The sequence below is a fragment of the Anolis carolinensis genome, chromosome 2 (genome assembly GCF_035594765.1).
Source record: "Anolis carolinensis isolate JA03-04 chromosome 2, rAnoCar3.1.pri, whole genome shotgun sequence".
NCBI classification, from domain to species: Eukaryota; Metazoa; Chordata; class Lepidosauria; order Squamata; family Dactyloidae; genus Anolis; species Anolis carolinensis.
Genome location: NC_085842.1, coordinates 166,336,507 through 166,354,178, shown reverse-complemented (window position 1 = coordinate 166,354,178; position 17,672 = coordinate 166,336,507). Strand labels below are relative to the sequence as shown.

Genomic DNA, 17,672 nt, shown 5'->3' with positions numbered 1-17,672 from the left:
AACTCTAGGATTCTTTGATTCTATTTAGATTAGAAACAGTGGAACTCTCTCCCCTGGGCTGTGGTGGAAGCTCCTTCTTTGGAGGCTTTTAAGCAGAGGCTGGATGGCCATCTGTCGGGGGTGCTTTGAATGCGATTTCCTGCTTCTTAGTGGGGGGTTGGACTGGATGGCCCATGAGGTCTCTTCCAACTCTACTATTCTATGATTCTATGAAACACACTTACATTGTTGCTTGACCTTCCCTGTGTAGGATAGATTAATCTGTAATAATCCAGTGCACTTCTCCCTATTTTACAATGACAAGAGCTGGACATAACACTGCTAAATCCAATTTATCATTACTTTTAGAGGAAGGTCTTACCTAATAGAATTACTGCAGGAAATGTCACTAGATATTAAGGGAGCAGCAGGTGGGGCTATTATTATTCCCCATGCAATTGTCACCTTTCTAATCTCATATCCTGTATGCAGGCAAATCCAAAAGACTTTGAGGTGATGCAAAAGAGGCCAAGCCAGCTGCATCATTATATCACCCCCACGCTGGACTCCAAAGGGCTTTTTGGACAGATAAAGCTGTTTTCCTCCCACCAATCTCTCTGCAGACATGGAGCAGTGGGTGCAACATTCTCCAAATAAAGTCCTTTCAGGATTATGGCCTTCTTTTGGTATTTTGATGTGGCGGGGATTCACTGTAGGCTTTGTACCCAGCCATCTTTGCAAGATAATAGACTTTGAAGAATATTTTGACTTGATCCAAATATGTATTGTATGTGTGATAGCAAGCATGAGACACAACTAGAAATTATTTAGAAAAGATTTAGATGTGGGTGGGACTCGGGGATGGTATTGTGAAGTTTAAATGCTACCATTTTAAGTGTATTTATTCTGCATTAACTATTTTAATTTAAATCCATACTGTATTATTTAATTGGAGTTTTTTAAAAAAATTGTATTCACTTTGTTTTAAATTGTTACCAAAGTGTAGGATTGTTAGCCGCCATGAGTCTCCATGGGGAGAAGTAAGTAAGTAAATAGTCTGAAAAAAAACTCATTTTAAAACAAAATCGAGGGGAATTATATTGGTTTGAATGGGAGATATATCAGAAAATGCATAAAGGTGTTATCAGTAAAATTTCTGCTGTCTTTGTCATTATGTCTTGGTTCCATCTTATGTCTGTTTGATGTTTACTTATTCATATACTTTCTTGTTTTGGAATTTCAAGGTTCTACTATTATACAAGATATTACTTTATTTTTTAATAAGAGGGTCCAGACAATAGTAGGATAAGTCAAGAAACTCGCTGTGTATGAACATCTCCTATTCTTCTCTCGTGTTGTTATTCTTGCAGTGAAGCAGGTAAAATTTGTAAAAGTTATAAGTCCCAGGATACCCTATTTCAAAAAGTATAGAAACTTTTCACAGCTCTGGATCAAAACCAACCATCAATTAACTATAAGAAAGGCAACTAGATATTAGGAGAGGTTTTGGGAGGTGGGAGGAACTGTTGAAAGAACAGAACAGCCTTAAAATCCCGATGACTCCCTTTGTATCTCAGCTCTATGAATCCATGCTTATTAGATAAAAGTTTCGAAACATTTTAGATCAGTCAGTTTCACTGTTTTCTTCCAGAATCACCCTCCTGAACATTGGTTGCTGTAGCAGGTTATGCAAATACCCATCTAGAGAGCGGGGTGAGCTCCCGTTTGTCAGCTTCAGCTTTCCATGCGGGGACATGAGAGGAGCCCCTCACAGGATGGTAAAACAACAGAGCACCCCCTGGGCAATGTCCTTGCAGACGGCCAATTTTCTCACACCAGAAGCGACTTGCAGTTTCTCAAGTCATTCCTGACACGAAAAAAATAACCTATTAATATCAAGTCAATACAGAGTTTATGGTATGGTATATTATAGTATTAGTTAAGTCAGTTTTTAATAGTAACTTTCAAACAACGAGAAACTACATTTATCTGGCATCTACCAATCTCCATGGGTGCCAATTAATTGAGAGTCTACTGTAGTTCTTTCTGATTTGAGTAATGCCACCAATTTAGTTTGGGATTGTTTTACCTCTAAAAGAGGGACAGGAAAGAGAAAAACATTAATTTACAACTTAAGATCTTTTCACAGATGTGGGGCTCAGAGTGGTGTGAGCATCCAACTCATTCTAGATACTCGCCAAAGAAGGCCCCCGAATGCTGCTTTGCCACTGGAACCCCCACCCGCCCCCAGGTGGCAATTTCCCGCCTCAAAGGGAGGAAGGGCAGCTAGACAGAGCAAGAGAGGACATAGAAGCGGCCAGACTTCACGCCCACACACCCCCATGTAAACAGTTGCCTCTCTCAGCTTCCAGCTCCCTCTTGACCTTCATTATACAAATGCCAGAGGCAGGAATGCGAAACAGGATTGGAAGAGTATGAAATGGTGGCACAATGTCAAACATCTCAGCGGGAGGTGACAGGGCACCCTCCCAGGCATGACAGGGAGTGCCAGCAAGGAGGCTGGTGCCCTGCAAGGCAAGCCAGTGGAAGGAATGGAGTGGCTGCCCATGCTGACTGAGCAAGACCACTGCCCCGTCTCACCCAATGGTATCTCTTCTGATGGGCAGCAGCGCTTCAATATGGCAGGCAGAGGTAGGTCTCAGTCCTTCTGCCCATGGCCTTTCAAGGTTCAGAATAGGCTGAACCTTCTGAACACATCTGAAGCATGGCCCCACCCCAATACTAATTCACCAACAGTGGAAAACTATGGAGGTTACAACTTCAGAAATTGTGTCAGATCTCAGGACCGTTTCACACTACACAGCACTGATTCCAGTCTGTGATGGACTGGCAGATGAGGGAGGGCCTTCAAAATCCTTGGTCAAGAATCTACTCTTGTGCCTCCGACCAAATTCCATATCCTAGCATTCCATAGAACGTTGTCAAAGAAGTTCAGGTGGAATCAATGCACTGGAATTGTACAGTGTGGAAGGATCCTCAGTGTGGTTGGGGTTGTCACCCAGCCTGCACAGAGCTTGGAAAGGTCCTCCCAGAATCCCTAATAAGGATAGCCAGGAGCAGGCCCGTAGCCAGGATTTTGATTTTGGGGGGGGGGGGGGGAGCTGGGATTTTGATTTGGGGGAGGGGGCTAAGTCTGAGTGAGAGAGGATCTACCCTAGCAAACCTTTTGTATTGTTATCACAATACCCCCATGCATATGGAATATATTGAGCATGGTGATCAGATCATGATATGAATAAACATAACAGTTTAAATAATACCAGTAAGGCCTTCTTGCGGACCACACTAAAAATTTTGGGGGCGGGGGGGGGGGGGATTTGCCCCCCCCCCCAGCTACATGCCTGGCCAGGAGATAAGGGAATCTGGAGGATCTGTAGGCCAACAAAAAGCAACTTTCCCACACACTCTTGTTACATGTGTAATCTGCTCCATTCTTTTCAATGAGGATGATGGATTCATCCTCCTTCAAGAATGTGCATGCAGATCTCCTGATTAAAAAAGCAGCCATTATGGGCTTGTATACAATGTGTACATATTAAAGCTCCCACAACTGTAGGACATCTATGGAATTAGAACAAACTTGCAAAGTCCAAATTTTTACCATAAGGTGATGCAGAGCCAGTTTCTTCTGGCTATGCAATATGAAACACCATGGCACAACAACCAGACAACATTGCAAGACAAATGTAGGTCCTCCCAAATATTTTGTATTGTAAGTTCCATAAGCCCGAGTCATGTCCAAATGGTCAGGATTCTGGGCACTTTATACAAACGAGTTGAAGGCTGAAAGGATCGTATGAGGCAATCCAAGGGAAATGTTGAAGACACAGAGAAGTGATTTTCTGAGAGAAGTGTGTTTCTTCTAAGATCCTTCTCTCCTTCAAATATGTAAGTAGACCATGCTCACTACAAGAAATCTCTCATGTGACAAGATTCAGAGAAATTCTCTTTGGTTAAACACACACACAAATACTATTTACACATTTAAAAAGTTAAGGCTGCTTACAAAAATAGCATACTCCTACCCCTCCTTGACAAATATCAGATGTATATCCTTTATGAGGGAAAGGTGGAAGTAGACCACACTTAAATTACACATTATTATTTAAATATAAAAATAAAAACTCTGGAGTGGCAGCTAAGAGTTAATCCTGTTACAGTAGACTCTGAAAGAAAGTGGCAAGGATTTTAAAGTTTGATAATGAAGCATTCAGACTGCCTTCATCTGACCTTCACCAGCAGCAGATCAGAGTCTAGGAGGCAGAGAAGAGAAGGTAGATGTCCCTCACAGGAACATTAGGCTTTTGCAGTATACACAAGGGAGTCCCAGCTTTGTGCTTGAGAGACTGAAGCCTCCCTACTTGTCACTCTCCTCTTCCAGTGAATCCAGTGTACAATTCAGGTAAATAAAGGATACCCAGTTATAAAGTGACCCCGTGCACACTTTCAAAGCACCCTTGTTTTGTGTTGAGTCTCAGGCTTAATGCTTGGTCCTTCATGAACCACCCACTCTGCCACCATCATGGACATTGTTGGTATTGTATTGCCTTCAAAAAAGACAATATGATACCTTGGTTGTTGTTCATGCTACAATGCACTTCTCCAGGCTGGGAGAAATGTCTGTCCCAAATTCTGCTGCTTCAGTCCATGAGATATTATTTCTGCTCAGTCTCTCAATGATTCTCCTCTAGCTGTCCACGTTAAGCAGCTGAATTAGGAGTGGGGAAGAGCCATGATTGATGCTTACTGAATAGACCGCAGGACAATAGCAGGAAATGGGGAAAATTTTGGGAGAGGAGAGAGTGTCTCACTTCCCAAAAAATTAGAGTGGGGTTTATGACTTTTGTGCTAAATTTGGAGGAACACAGAATGCCATGGGTATCTCAAAACTCTATGAAGACATCTGAAGTTAGCCCAGTGTCCCCCATCCACAGCCTAACATGGACAATTCATATCGGTTCGTGCCATCCACTTCCAGACACACAGGCCATTCCCTCTGTTTACCTCCCTCTTCTCTCATGCAGCCACAAATCCTTGTATTTCAAGGAGCTATTGGTAATGAGGTCACTACTAGCCAAGACCAAGAAAGATGCAGGCCCAAATTGGTGTCAGACACCTTGTCCTTATGGCTTGAATGAGTTTCTATTTGCAGGACAAACAAATTGCCAGGAAAGTCTCTATGGATGAAGGGTATCCTGACCCAGTACATTCTGTGCTAGTTGGTACAGAAACTGTGAGTACCAATGCATGCCCGTCTCCTGGGTGCTGCAGTTCCTAGCCTCTCCCTTCCGAGGCAGCAGTGAGAACAAGCCATGAACGAGCCGCAGTGGGGTGAAGGCACGATGCGCCCAGTGGTGGCTTTCAAGCACGGCATAGCAGGAAGCCAGCACCCCGTTGACCAGAATAGTGCCGTGTGAAGTCAAAGGGGCATACACCCCAGTGCTCTCTTGCCACCACACATGGACCACCTGGGCAGGGTGCAGCCGAGGGCTACCAGCCTGGTATGCCAGCACCGAGTCTCCCACACGCACCCGGCTGGCGAAGATTGGAGAGAAGTCGGCCGTGCTATTGGTGGGATCCTGCGCAGCAAAGATAAGATGTGAAGGAGTGAGGAGCAGCCGGTGCATGGGGCTGTCTGTCTCAATGGCCACAAACATGGCCTGCCGATGCTGGTCTCGGTCAAGGAACAGCAACACCTCACTAGGCGTCACCTGCCCATTCTGATCGACACTCAGCACGTGGTCCCCGGGCCGAAGTTCGGAGAGGCCTCTCTTCTCACCATTCTGTAACGTCACAGCTGCATCCCCAGGAAAGCAGCCACCAGCTCGAATTGCCATGGAGTTATCTAGAGGAGAACAAGGGGATAGCGTCAGAAGTGCCAGCAGCTGGCTTCCAACCCACTGGTTCAAGTCTCTAGTTGTGGATAAAAATGAAACATCTCAACTTCCTTGGCCATGTTTTAGCATCAACTTGAATGCAGGAGACTTTGTCTCTGGTTCAAGGGCAACTCTGCCCTAGAACAGTCCTAAGCATCATTTTGACACATGTGGGGAGGGAGCTTCATTTACTCTAGAAGTAGGGGAGAGAGAGATAGTTGTCTGGGCATTTAGACCGTGGAACAGAACAAACAACTCAGCATCTGTATGCTTGTCCACAATGTCCTGCCTCATGTACAGAGGAAGAATTATTGAAAGCTACAGACAAGGCGATCGCTGTTGCCTGTTTTTGGTTTAAAATTGTTTAGCCGCTTGTGTTCCCTCTATTTTGATTAGTTCTATACTAATTTATGCAATGCTTTTGACTCTAAATAAAGTCCCTGCTGCTGGCCACTTAAACCCACTAGGTGATCTTGGGCAGGTCTTTCAGCCTCAGAGGAAGGCAAAAATACCCCCCTCCCCCCGGACAATCTTGCCAAGAAAGCCCCATGATAGTGTTGCCTTAGAGCAGTGGTTCTCAACCTGTAGGTTCCCAGATGATTTAGCCTTCAACTCCCAGAAATTCGAACAGCTGGTAAATTGGCTGGGATTTCTGGGAGTTGTAGGTCAAAAACATCTGGGGACCCACAGGTTGAGAACTACTGCCTTAGAGTCACCATAAGTTGGAAATGACCTGAGGGCACCAACAAGTCAGGGATGTAAAGTACATTTTGCTATGCCATCTCAGCATTCAGACATGTCCTCTTTGTTAATGGCAGCAAGTGAAAGGAAAGGATTCCTAACACAGAAAGAAAGCAAAACAGGTCAACAAGAGAAATAGGAAAGCCAATGGGAGTGAGGCCCAGTGTGAGCTTGGACTGGCAGAGGAGGGAAAGGATGCCATACACACAAGGCCTGTTGCTGGTCTAGAACATGGAGGTTGGCTGGCCTCTGGAGCTCTATGGAGGAAACAGGAGATCTCGATATGAATGCAGGAGCGGACATGCTTCTGAAAGGCCATTTTCAGCTTCTCCAGTACTCTGAAGCACTGAAGAGTGTCATTGTGGTCAGAACTAGAATTAACAACACATTACCTGTAGCCGTTTTTCTGGATGTTTTCAGGGGGTTGGTTGGGGTAGTGAATAGCTACAAAGAGCATTCTACATCCCTAAAAGAGATTATAAGGCATTTCACTCTGGATTTTTTTTGGGGGGGGGGGGGGGGGCGGGGGAGTGTAAAGAAATATGTGGTTTTGCCAAATAATTTTTGTCAGGGCCTTTGGGTAGACTGAAATGGCTCTGATGGCCAGGGCTGGCCCTAGGCAATCTTCAAGTGTAAGCAAACCATATTTTGGCACCCCCCCCCCCCCCTAAATGCAGTGAGAGTGGAAGAAAAGAGCAATGGAGATTGCCCCAAAGTGCCAGACCTTTGTCCCGGCCTAGGGAAATGCATGGCGCGCTGCTGTTTCCTAGAACTTTTGTTTGCCCGCCTCTCTCTCTCTCTCTCTCTCTCTCTCTCTCTCTCTCTCTCTCTCTCTCCCTCTCCCTCTCCCTCTCCCTCTCTCTCTGGGCACTGTACCAGGTGCCTCAATAGCGCCCCCAGGGGATTGGCGCCTTCTGCATTTGCGTACTTCACTTACCTGCTGATGGCCACAGGGGACCCACCTCGAGAGCCACATGCTCAATTCCTAGTCTTGAGATCAGGCACTGAGATCAGGAAACAATCGTCTTGCCCCAGTATCAGAAGAACAGACAACACTTCTGTTCAACTTCAAATGGTTTGCTAAAGTTTGCAAAGTGCCCATGTTTGGTCTTGGCCCATTCCTTACCACAGTATTTGAAAATCAGTGGGGGAAGTTGTAGCCCACCAAAAATATTTAATTGCATCTCTCATCAAGTCTATCCAGCATAGTGGATAGTGGATGGAGATGAGAGTTTTAGTCCACTGGAATGTACAGAAGCTCACATTCAAAAGCTTTCTTCTCCCAGACAAGGAATAGAGCCTGTTCTTTGGATCTTCCTATACCAATTCCATGGCCTCTGCATCACCACTCTGCCTTTTCCATGACTGGGAACCTGACAAAATGGTACTACCTAAAAGAATTTCCCTACTTACCTGCTTTCACTGACACATGAATGTGTGCTTTGGATTCATAGTAAACCCAATCGAAGCCAGCCTCTACAGCCAAGCGGGCCAACATGCCGTATTTCTCTCTGTCACGGTCAGAGGTGGTGATGTCCAACGCACGCCCCTCATAGTGGAGGGAATCGGGAAGGTGGTGCCCATCTTCATCCCAGCCTTCAGTCACCCGCAGCCTGATGCCTGGCCACATGTTCATCACAGCGATGGCCAAAGCATTCACCCGATCCTTGCATCGCTGTAGGGAGCAAAAGCAAGGAGGAAAGACATTAGTGGCCATGCTGTACAGCTAGAAAACCAATAGCCCCTGGGAGAGAATAAAGCTTCAGTAGAGACAACCTGACAAAATGGTGCTACCTAAAAGAATTCTCCTCCCTGTGTGCCTCTGGAGCAGAACAGACAACTCTGCATTGGTATGCTTGTCCGCAATGTGCTGCCTCATGTACAGAGGAAGAATTGTTTGAGGCTACAGACAATGCAGTTGCTGTTGCCCGTTTTTGGTCAAAAGATATTTAGCCGCTTGTACTCCTTCTATTTTTATCAGTTTATACTAATTTATGAAATGTTTTTGATATGAAATAAATAATATTTCCCCCGATAACTCTTTTGGGAGTGAATTTCCCTTCCGAATGTAGATTTTTCTCACTTCCTGTTGTCTCACCCCCATTCTTAACTAGTCATTTGGAAGGTGGATGTTTGTTATCTCAGGGACCACCTTACTTGGTTTTGTTGCCTCTTGATCCATTGCTTAAGCCAATTAAAATGTCTCTGCTTCACATGTTTCATACAAGGAGGATAACAGTACTGCATTTCATGATCTTATTATTTAGTAGGTATGATAACCGTCGCCCCCGCTTTCAGATTGATTTGAAAACGCAGCAGAGAGTTCCATAGATTACTCTCCGAGAGAACGGAGCGGGACCGCAACAGACCATTATTAAAAGATCTTTTTTTTTCTTCATTTTCCCTTTCCCTGAACTATGTAACAAATCCCCCCAATAAAAGTAGCATTTATTTTAACAGTAACACTCTCTATCTGGTTATTTTGTATCCCCCTCTGACTCCTTCCTTTTTGCATGCGGTTTCTCTCCCTCCCGTCCTTTAACTCCGGCTGAGGTTCTCCGCCATAGATTAACATGGCGGACGATATAAATTGGCTCATATCTCTATCAAAATTACCCCTAGAACGCTCCTCTTTTAGTCTTAACCCTTTCTAAGGCTCCTGACTCGAAGACAACCAGCAGACCCGAAATCGGTCCAGTTTTCGGCATCTCAACAGCTGACTGTCAAACGGAACCGCGTTTCTTTCCAAGCCAAGTTGCTGCTTTATCCCGGGTTTTTCTCTCCCCGCGACTCGCGGAATGGTTCTCCCTGGCCCCTTTCTGTGAAATGGGGATGGGGGGATCGCTCTCTCGCGGGGGAGACATAGTTCACCGAGGACCCTCACCCTCTACAGCTGCCAAGGGATGCCCGGGCGGGGGCCCTCCACGTTTCATTCATAATTTCATAATTTTATGAAAGAGAAGAACACTCTTCCCCACGCCTACCCCTTGGACTTATGAAATCCTATACCTCCAAAGACTTACTAACCCATATGTGCCCCTTCCCCATGCCATCTCTATGAATTCCTTATGAACTCTTTCCCCTCATGTATTTGTGAATTTTCATATTCTATGTACATGACTCACTGTTGTATGAATTTCAAATTGTTGGGCAAACTCCATGGATTGTGAAATCATGCTGCTTGAACCCTACTTCTATGTTGGATTCCCCAGATGTTGTGAACTTCGTTCCTATCAAATGTTTTCTATTGCTCATTTATATTGTTTATATCATTCATGATTCCCCTTTATGCAATGTCACCCACCTTTATGGTTTCTCCTTTATCTACCTATCTGCCTATATGTATTTACACTCTTTGGGATCCCCGGAAAATATGTGTTTTTCCCTGCTGGGTTTATGTTCCGACTTTATTTATAATTTTCATTTTATCCCATATAATTGTCAGATCATGAAATCAAATGGGAAATATTACGACCCCAACCTGAACTCTAGCCCCATGACTCAGACCTCCCCTTCCCAAAAACAAAAGGATAATCTGCCACAGTTTAATCCCATCTCACTCCGATCGCATGGACAATATAGGGCGAGTCACCAAACTAAAGGTGATTCGCCCCCAAGGCAAACATTGTCACATCTCAGGCCAGGACGCCGCAGGAAGGCACCCTGTGGGGCCGTCAATGATGGCTCATCAAATCACCACTTCCCGTCTGGCACCCCAAAGACATATCTAAAATCTGTGAACGTGACAGGACCCCGGACATCCTTGATGGGTGTCATTAATTCCTTTAGAAATCGGCTGGGCCAGAATTAATCAGATATTTCCTGTCCGGTCACCCCATTGTCTCAATAGCTCCCGCCTCCTCCTCTCTGATTGGCCCGAGAGGAGACAAAAAGCGGCTCCCCATTGGGCCAGCAGAGCAAGGCGGGAAACGAAAGCCCGCCTCGTTCAACCTCTCAGCCTATCCGCGATCAGATGGGCAGGGAAGCGGGGCGGGAGATTCAAAGGGCTGTCAGACCGAAACACTGTATAAATATGGCTTTATTTGAAACATATGTTACGCTAGTAGATTGAATGATCGCTACTAGTGTCCATTCAGCTGAATCGCTCAATAAAAACTCCTTGGCGGATTTTTCCTTCAACTTGGCGGACCTTCTTCATTTCGGCTTCAGGTTGTATTGCGGCTTATATTCCTCTTTTGGCTTCGCCAGGGTCCGTTCCCTCAGGACCGGATCGGCTTCCTTCTAAAGGGGCCCAATCCCCCAAACGCGGTCGATAACATAATTTGGCTTTACCACGAAGGGACTCGCTTGGAAGTTCCAAAAATCAATTTTTTAGGCTAAAATTCCAAGCGGCGACCTTGGTCCAGATATTCTGGGACAGGTTGGGGAGAGAAACGGCTGCAAGGAGGGCCCTCCAACCAACAATTTGACCTCATTTCACATCCAAATTTCTCTGGCAGCCCCTTTCTCTCTCTAGATCTGATTCAGGGTACTGAACAAAGGAGCCAGATAGGAGGAAGCAGATTTTTAGCTCCTCGAAGGAAAGGCGCCAACGTGAAACAGGGGACGCCCTGTAAAAATAAAAGGGAACCGGCCCCGTTGTTGAGACCCAGGTGGGCGGAGCCTTGGAGGTATTGCACTTCGGATCAGGGCTCGGTAACAAATTCCTGGTGAAACGCGGGAACATCTGGCGCTCGGGGGGCGTGTGAGGACAGTCTGGCTTGTAAGATTACAGGTTCAAGAATCGCAGGGTAGGGGAACGGTTGCGTTCCCGGGGCACCTGCGGATTCCACGAACGCCAGCCATCCAGTCTTGGTGAAGGGAACTCTCGGTAGGACGAGCTGACCTGGCCGGTTGGGTGAGTCGTTACTCCGTTAACTGTCAGGTACTGGGCAGAGGTTGAGCCAAGAATGGGTGCTTGTTCAGCACGTCCAGGGTGTCCCACCCCAGCAGACATCCCCAGGGATTCTCCATTGGGCAAGATCCTGGCCGATTGGGGTGGGTTTGCATCGAAAAACATGGTGCAGGCCAGGTTGGTCCAACTCTGCAAGCGTAAGTGGCCCCTCGTGGCCCTTGAAGGGGGAGTCGCTTGGCCTCCACATGGCAGTGAGGATGAGAGTCTCATTTTGAAACTCCAGAGCCATTGCCATGGGGAGGGCAAGTGGACCCAACTTGCTTATGCTGCAATGTTCATGGCCTTAAGCCAGAGGGAGAGTGGAAGGGGAGAGGGGGTCCAAGTCTTCCCATGCAGGGACGTGGGCTCCAAACCCACTCTCCTCAGAAGCTCCTCTCTAGACCTACTTCCCCTCCCGCCTCCACCAGAAGAGGAACTTCTGGAGACATTTGCTTACCCCCCACCTTACCAACCCAGACCCCCATCCCTCATCCCACCTCATCCCGCGCCCCCTCCCCCCGTTTTGAGCCCTGCACCGATCCAGAGCCCCCAAAGTGACCCTTCTAGGGAACCTCTGCTTCCCGGGATTCCCACTCTCCTAGACTCACTCTCCCAGCCCCCTACCCTCTCGCCCCATCCTCCTTCCGCTCCCCAGCCCTCTCCTTACTCCCAGCCCCATCTCCCCTCCGTTTCCCAACCTCCCATTCCCCCTCAGCCCCCCCAATCCTCCCTTCTCTCTCCTCCTCCCAACCCCCCCATTCTCCAATCCTCTTCTCCCTCTCCTTCCCAATTTCCTTTTCCATTCTTTAATGGCTATCTTCCATACACGCTACCTAGAGGATCACCTTTCCCGATCCCAGACCCTCTCGTCTCTCAGACTTTCCACCCTCTATTGCTCCCCTCTGCGCCTCCTGCGGGGACCTCCCCCGTCTCTTCAGCACCCCCAGCTTCTCAAACCACCCCACCAGTCCCCCTAGCGCCCAAAAGACCCAGCCCCAACTTTCCCCCTTCCACTCCTTCGTCAGGAACCTCATCCCTCCCCCCTCAAAGGGTTTCCCAAACGCCAGAGGATCCCTTTGAGCCCCTCATCACCAAAAATAGCCTGCGGACCCGCCCCGCCACTGTAATGGCCCCTCTACGGGAGGTGGTCGGGGCAAGGGGAGACCCGGTCCTAATTCATGTCCCTTTCAGTACCACAGACCTCATTACCTGGAAGAAGACAACTGCACCACTTTCCCAGGACCCCTCAGAAATGACCGAACTTTTTAGAACTATTTTTCTAACCCATCGCCCCTCCTGGGCAGATGTTATGACTCTCTTGGGCTCTCTCCTTACTCAAGAGGAGAAGCGCCGCCTACTGGCCGCAGCTCAGGCTGAAATCATGAAGGCCGATGTAGATGACGGTAGAGATGCTGAAATTATTTTTCCAACAAAGGAAGACCCCAGTTGGGACTACAATACCAACGCTGGTATGATGTCTCTAAAGGCCTTCCATCGTGCCATCTTGGCCGGCCTGCCGTTGGTCTATCCTCGCCCCATAAACCTTTCTAAATACTATGACATAAAACAGACTCCGGAGGAAAGCCCCTCTGATTTTTATGATCGGTTATGTCGCACTGCAAAACAGTGGACACACATTGACCCCTCTGACCCCTGAAATGAATCCTCTCTAAATTCCCTGTTCATTGGCAGGTCTTGCAGGGACATTCGGCTAAAACTCCAGAAACTGGAAGGGGGAGCAGGCATGCCCATCTCCCAGTTAATCAACATTGCTTTTAAGGTGTTCCACAACCGGGAGGATGCAGCAGCCCAGAAGGAAGAAGATGACCGAGAGGCTCAAGCACAGGTCCAAGCAGCCAGTATGGTGGCTGCACTGGCAGAACGGGACAGGGGACGGGGAGTTGGGGAGAACAGAGAAAGGCCAGTTTGGAGGGACAGGGGGCAAGGAAGAGAACCACCAAGGGAATTCCGTTGTTATTACTGCCAGCAGAGGGGGCACTTCAAGAGAGAATGTCCCGATCTCAAGGATAAGGGACCAGAGAGCCGGGTCATGTGACTAGGGCAGCGGATCGTCTTGGCTCCCAGTGACCCGTTGGTGCCATTGAAGTTAGGAAAAAGAACTGTGGATTTCCTTCTAGACAGTGGGGCCACCCATTCAGTGGTCACCGAAGGGTTTCGGGGAACAGACATGGGAGCTAGGAAGACTCAGGTAGTGGGAGTCTCAGGGAAAGAGGCAGAGAGGTCTTTTCTCAAGCCCATGGAGTGCGAGGTGGGAGGAAAGACTCTGTCTCATGAGTTCCTGTACATGCCTGAGTGTCCAGTTCCCCTTCTGGGCCGAGACATCCTTTGCAAAATCAGGGCGCAGGTCACCTTTGGGCCAGAGAAGATCATCTTGGCTGTCCCAGAGGAGGAGGGGTGGAGGATACAGGCTCTCCTGCTTCATCAGCCCAGCCCCGAGGCTGACCTGATCCCTTTGGCCATTCTGGAACAAGTCGACCCTGTTGTGTGGGCCGATGGGATTCCAGGGAGGGCCAAGAACGTTGCCCCAGTCAAAATTGCCCTCAAACCAGACATCAGGCCCCCTAGGATTCCCCAATACCGCATCCCCCTCGAAGCCAAAAAGGGCCTCCAGCCCATCATTGAAAATTTTCTGAAGCACTCTCTGCTGAGAGAGTGCGCCTCCCCTTATAACACACCTGTGTTGCCAGTCAAGAAGCCCAACTCAGACGAATATCGCTTTGTGCAGGACCTCAGAGCCATCAATGCCGTTGTGGTGGACATTCATCCCGTGGTGCCTAACCCCTATACTCTTCTTTCCACTATCCCTCCTTCCTGCTCTTGCTTTACTGTTCTGGACTTAAAAGATGCCTTTTTTTCTATCCCTCTGCACATAGATAGCCAAGAAATATTTGCCTTTGAGTGGGAGCATGTGGACTCGGCCAGGAAGGTACAGCTCTGCTGGCAGGTTCTTCCGCAAGGTTTCACCTGTTCTCCTACGATCTTCAGCCAAAGCCTTGCTTCGGAGCTGGACAGGTGGCCGGATCGGGACCAGGGGGTCCTTCTGCAATACATTGACGATCTATTGCTTTGTTGTGAGGATGTACCTACCTGTGAAAGACTTACCATCAGTCTCCTCAACTTCCTGGGAGAGGCTGGCTTCAAGGTCTCCAAAAAGAAAGCTCAAATCTGCAAGGACACTGTGCGTTACTTGGGGTTTGATGTCTCTCAAGGACAGCGGGCTCTGGGGCCGGAGCGGAAGGAAGCTATCTGTAAGGTCCGAGAGCCCAAGACCAAGAAGCAACTGCGGGGTTTTTTGGGCATGGCTGGCTTCTGCAGAATCTGGGTGCCCAACTTCGGACTGCTCGCCAGGCCTCTTTATGAGGCAACCACCGGACCGGAGACTTTCCTCACCTGGACCGCGGAATGCAGGACAGCCTTCGATGCCATCAAGAAAGCCCTCATGTCTGCACCAGCCTTGGGACTCCCTGACATGACCAAGCCCTTCTTCCTTTATGTTCACGAACGTCGGGGGGTGGCAGCGGGGGTGCTGACCCAACCTCTGGGCAGCGCCAAAAGGCCAGTCGCCTACTTCTCTAAGCGACTGGACCCCACCAGCCTCGGGTGGCCAGCCTGTCTTCGTGCCGTGGCCGCCACTGCTATGCTGGCTGAGGAGGCCCGGAAGCTGACATTGGGCCAACCAATGACTGTCTATGTGCCCCATAGCGTCCTGGCAGTCCTGGATGCTAAGGGGACCAACTGGCTGTCAGCAGGACGGCTCACTCGCTACCAGGCTTCGCTCATCGACCAGGGAGACCTCACCCTGGCCACCACCAACTGCCTCAACCCAGCCACCCTGATGCCCATCTAATCAGCCGAAGGGGACGACCAGGGGCCACATGATTGCATCGCCACCATTGAAGAAGTCTACTCCAGCCGGCCGGACCTCAAGGACCAACCACTTCCCCAGGCAGACTTGGAATACTACACTGATGGGTCGAGCAGTGTCCATCAGGGCGTGAGGAAGGCGGGCTATGCAGTTGTTACTCTGTGGGACACCATAGAGGCAGAGCCATTGCCAGCCGGTACCTCCGCCCAAAAAGCAGAACTCATCGCCCTCACCAGAGCTCTGGAACTGGCAGCAGGAAGGACTGTCAACATCTACACAGACTCTAAGTTTGCCTTCAATGTCCTGCACGCCCACGGAGCCATCTGGAAGGAGAGGGGACTGCTGACCACTGCAGGCAGCCCAGTCAAGCACCAGGCAGAAATCCTGAGGCTGTTGGACGCTGTCTGCAAGCCCACTGCTGTTGCTGTCATCCACTGTCGGGGACACCAGGTAGGAGACCAGGACGCTGCCAGGGGAAACAGGAGAGCAGATGCCGCGGCTAAGGGGGCCGCCAACAAAACGCCCACCTTCCAGGGAGCCCTCATCCCGGACACCACCATCACCAGCCTCCCTCTGTATGGAACCGTGGACGATGAGTTTGCTAGGAAGGAAGGACTGACACAGGATGGGGGTTGGTGGAAGGACAGCCAAGGCCGTCTGCTCCTCACAGATCCCCTGATGCGTGAAGTGGCCCTCCGCCTTCACAAAAGCACCCACTGGGGTCATGATGCCATGCTGGAACACCTCAGATCCTTCTTCATTGGACCACGCATGGCCCAACAGTCTATCTGGGCCTGTAAGCGATGTCTCCTCTGCCTAAAGAACAACCCCAAGATCCAGAAGAAGCCAGAAGTGGGGCATCTCAGGGCAGGACTGCAGCCAGGACAGGTATGGCAGGTGGATTTTGCTGAATTGCCCTCCAGTAAGAAGTACAAATACCTGCTGGTGTTTGTGGATTGCTACAGCGGGTGGCCTGAAGCTTTCGCCTGCTATACTTGTACGGCCAAAGAGGTCACTCAAGCCCTCCTCCATGACATCATCCCACGTTTCGGCCTGCCCCTCTGCATTTCTTCGGACAACGGGAGTTCTTTCATCTCCAAGGTCACCCAGCAGGTCTCTCGGGTCCTCCAGATCCGGTGGGACTTGCACTCCAGCTGGCACCCAGAAGCAAGCGGCAAGGTTGAAAGGATGAACCAAACCCTTAAGAGACAAGTGGCGAAAATCTGTCAGCAGGCTAACCTACCTTGGCCAGAGGCTCTTCCACTCGCTCTCACTCGAGTCAGGGCTGCCCCTAGGGGCAAGTTAAAATTAAGTCCTTTTGAGATTCTTTATGGTAGACCTTTTCCTTCTTCCCAGGTTCCCTTGAAGGCTGAACACCTACATGAGGTGGGCTCCGAAAGCCTTAGAGCTAGGCTGTCTTCTCTTACCTCTGTCCTCTCTTCTCTAAACAGGTACCTACTCTCCCACCTTCCTGTCCCCTTGGATGCTCCAGTCCACGACTTTTCCATTGGAGATTGGGTCTTCGTGCGGACGTGGCGACCGGAGCCTCTGACTGAGAAGTGGGTCGGACCTCACCAAGTCCTCCTGACCTCCTACACCGCTTGCAAGGTAGCGGGAATCCGTGCCTGGATCCATCACACCAGGCTTAAGAGCGCTCCTGAACCTGAGCCAGCCCCCACCAGCGGTGAGGAAGACAAAGATCTGTGGACAGCTGAGCTGGGAGACGACCTGAAGGTGTTGTTCCGGAAAACACCTCCTCAGGGACCGCCGCCCGCAAACTGTCCTGACCCACACCCTCCCGAGGCTCGGAGAAAGACCAAAAGCCAGAGACCAAAGCACAAGACCCTCTCCAAGGACCTCTCCAAATTCCATCCTTCTAGCACCACGGGAACACCCCCATTTGGACCTACAAACATTTGACAGCTCGCTTTGACAGCTGTCAAATCGGCCCTCACTTCAACCCCCCCCCTCGGAAGAATTAACGCCGCGACTGGGAGCTATCCAGCGTGCTGAATCGGGAGCCGTGAGTTCTAATTTTCCCCCTATTTTCCTCTCCCTGCTCTTTCCTATTCCCCTTGCTGGTAGCTGTCCAAGGTACTTAACCCTAGAAAATGCTAACCCTCACTCTCATCTTTTCTCTGACTTTCCCTGCCAGTTCTAGCCCGGTATTGTATGAGTGGCTTTCTTCTAAGGTAAACTTCTGGCAACAGTTGGCCACAAAAGCCTTAAATGTCTCAGATTTTTGCCTGTCCAGTGGAGCCTCAGCCACAGACCT

General features: G+C 49.2%; 1 protein-coding gene across 1 annotated transcript in view; it reads right to left on the bottom strand.

Annotated features, from left to right (window-relative positions):
* Positions 1–3,687: 3,687 nt before the first annotated feature.
* The window catches only part of dhh (desert hedgehog signaling molecule), a 40,628-nt gene continuing 26,643 nt past the window's right edge, over positions 3,688–17,672 (bottom strand). Inside the window, exons 2-3 of the mRNA XM_003223232.3 lie at positions 8,031–8,292; positions 3,688–5,845 (exon numbers count right to left, since the gene is read on the bottom strand). Of these exons, the coding sequence (XP_003223280.1) occupies positions 5,178–5,845; positions 8,031–8,292 (930 nt within the window). The 3' untranslated portion in view covers positions 3,688–5,177. The remainder of the gene's footprint in view (positions 5,846–8,030; positions 8,293–17,672) is intronic.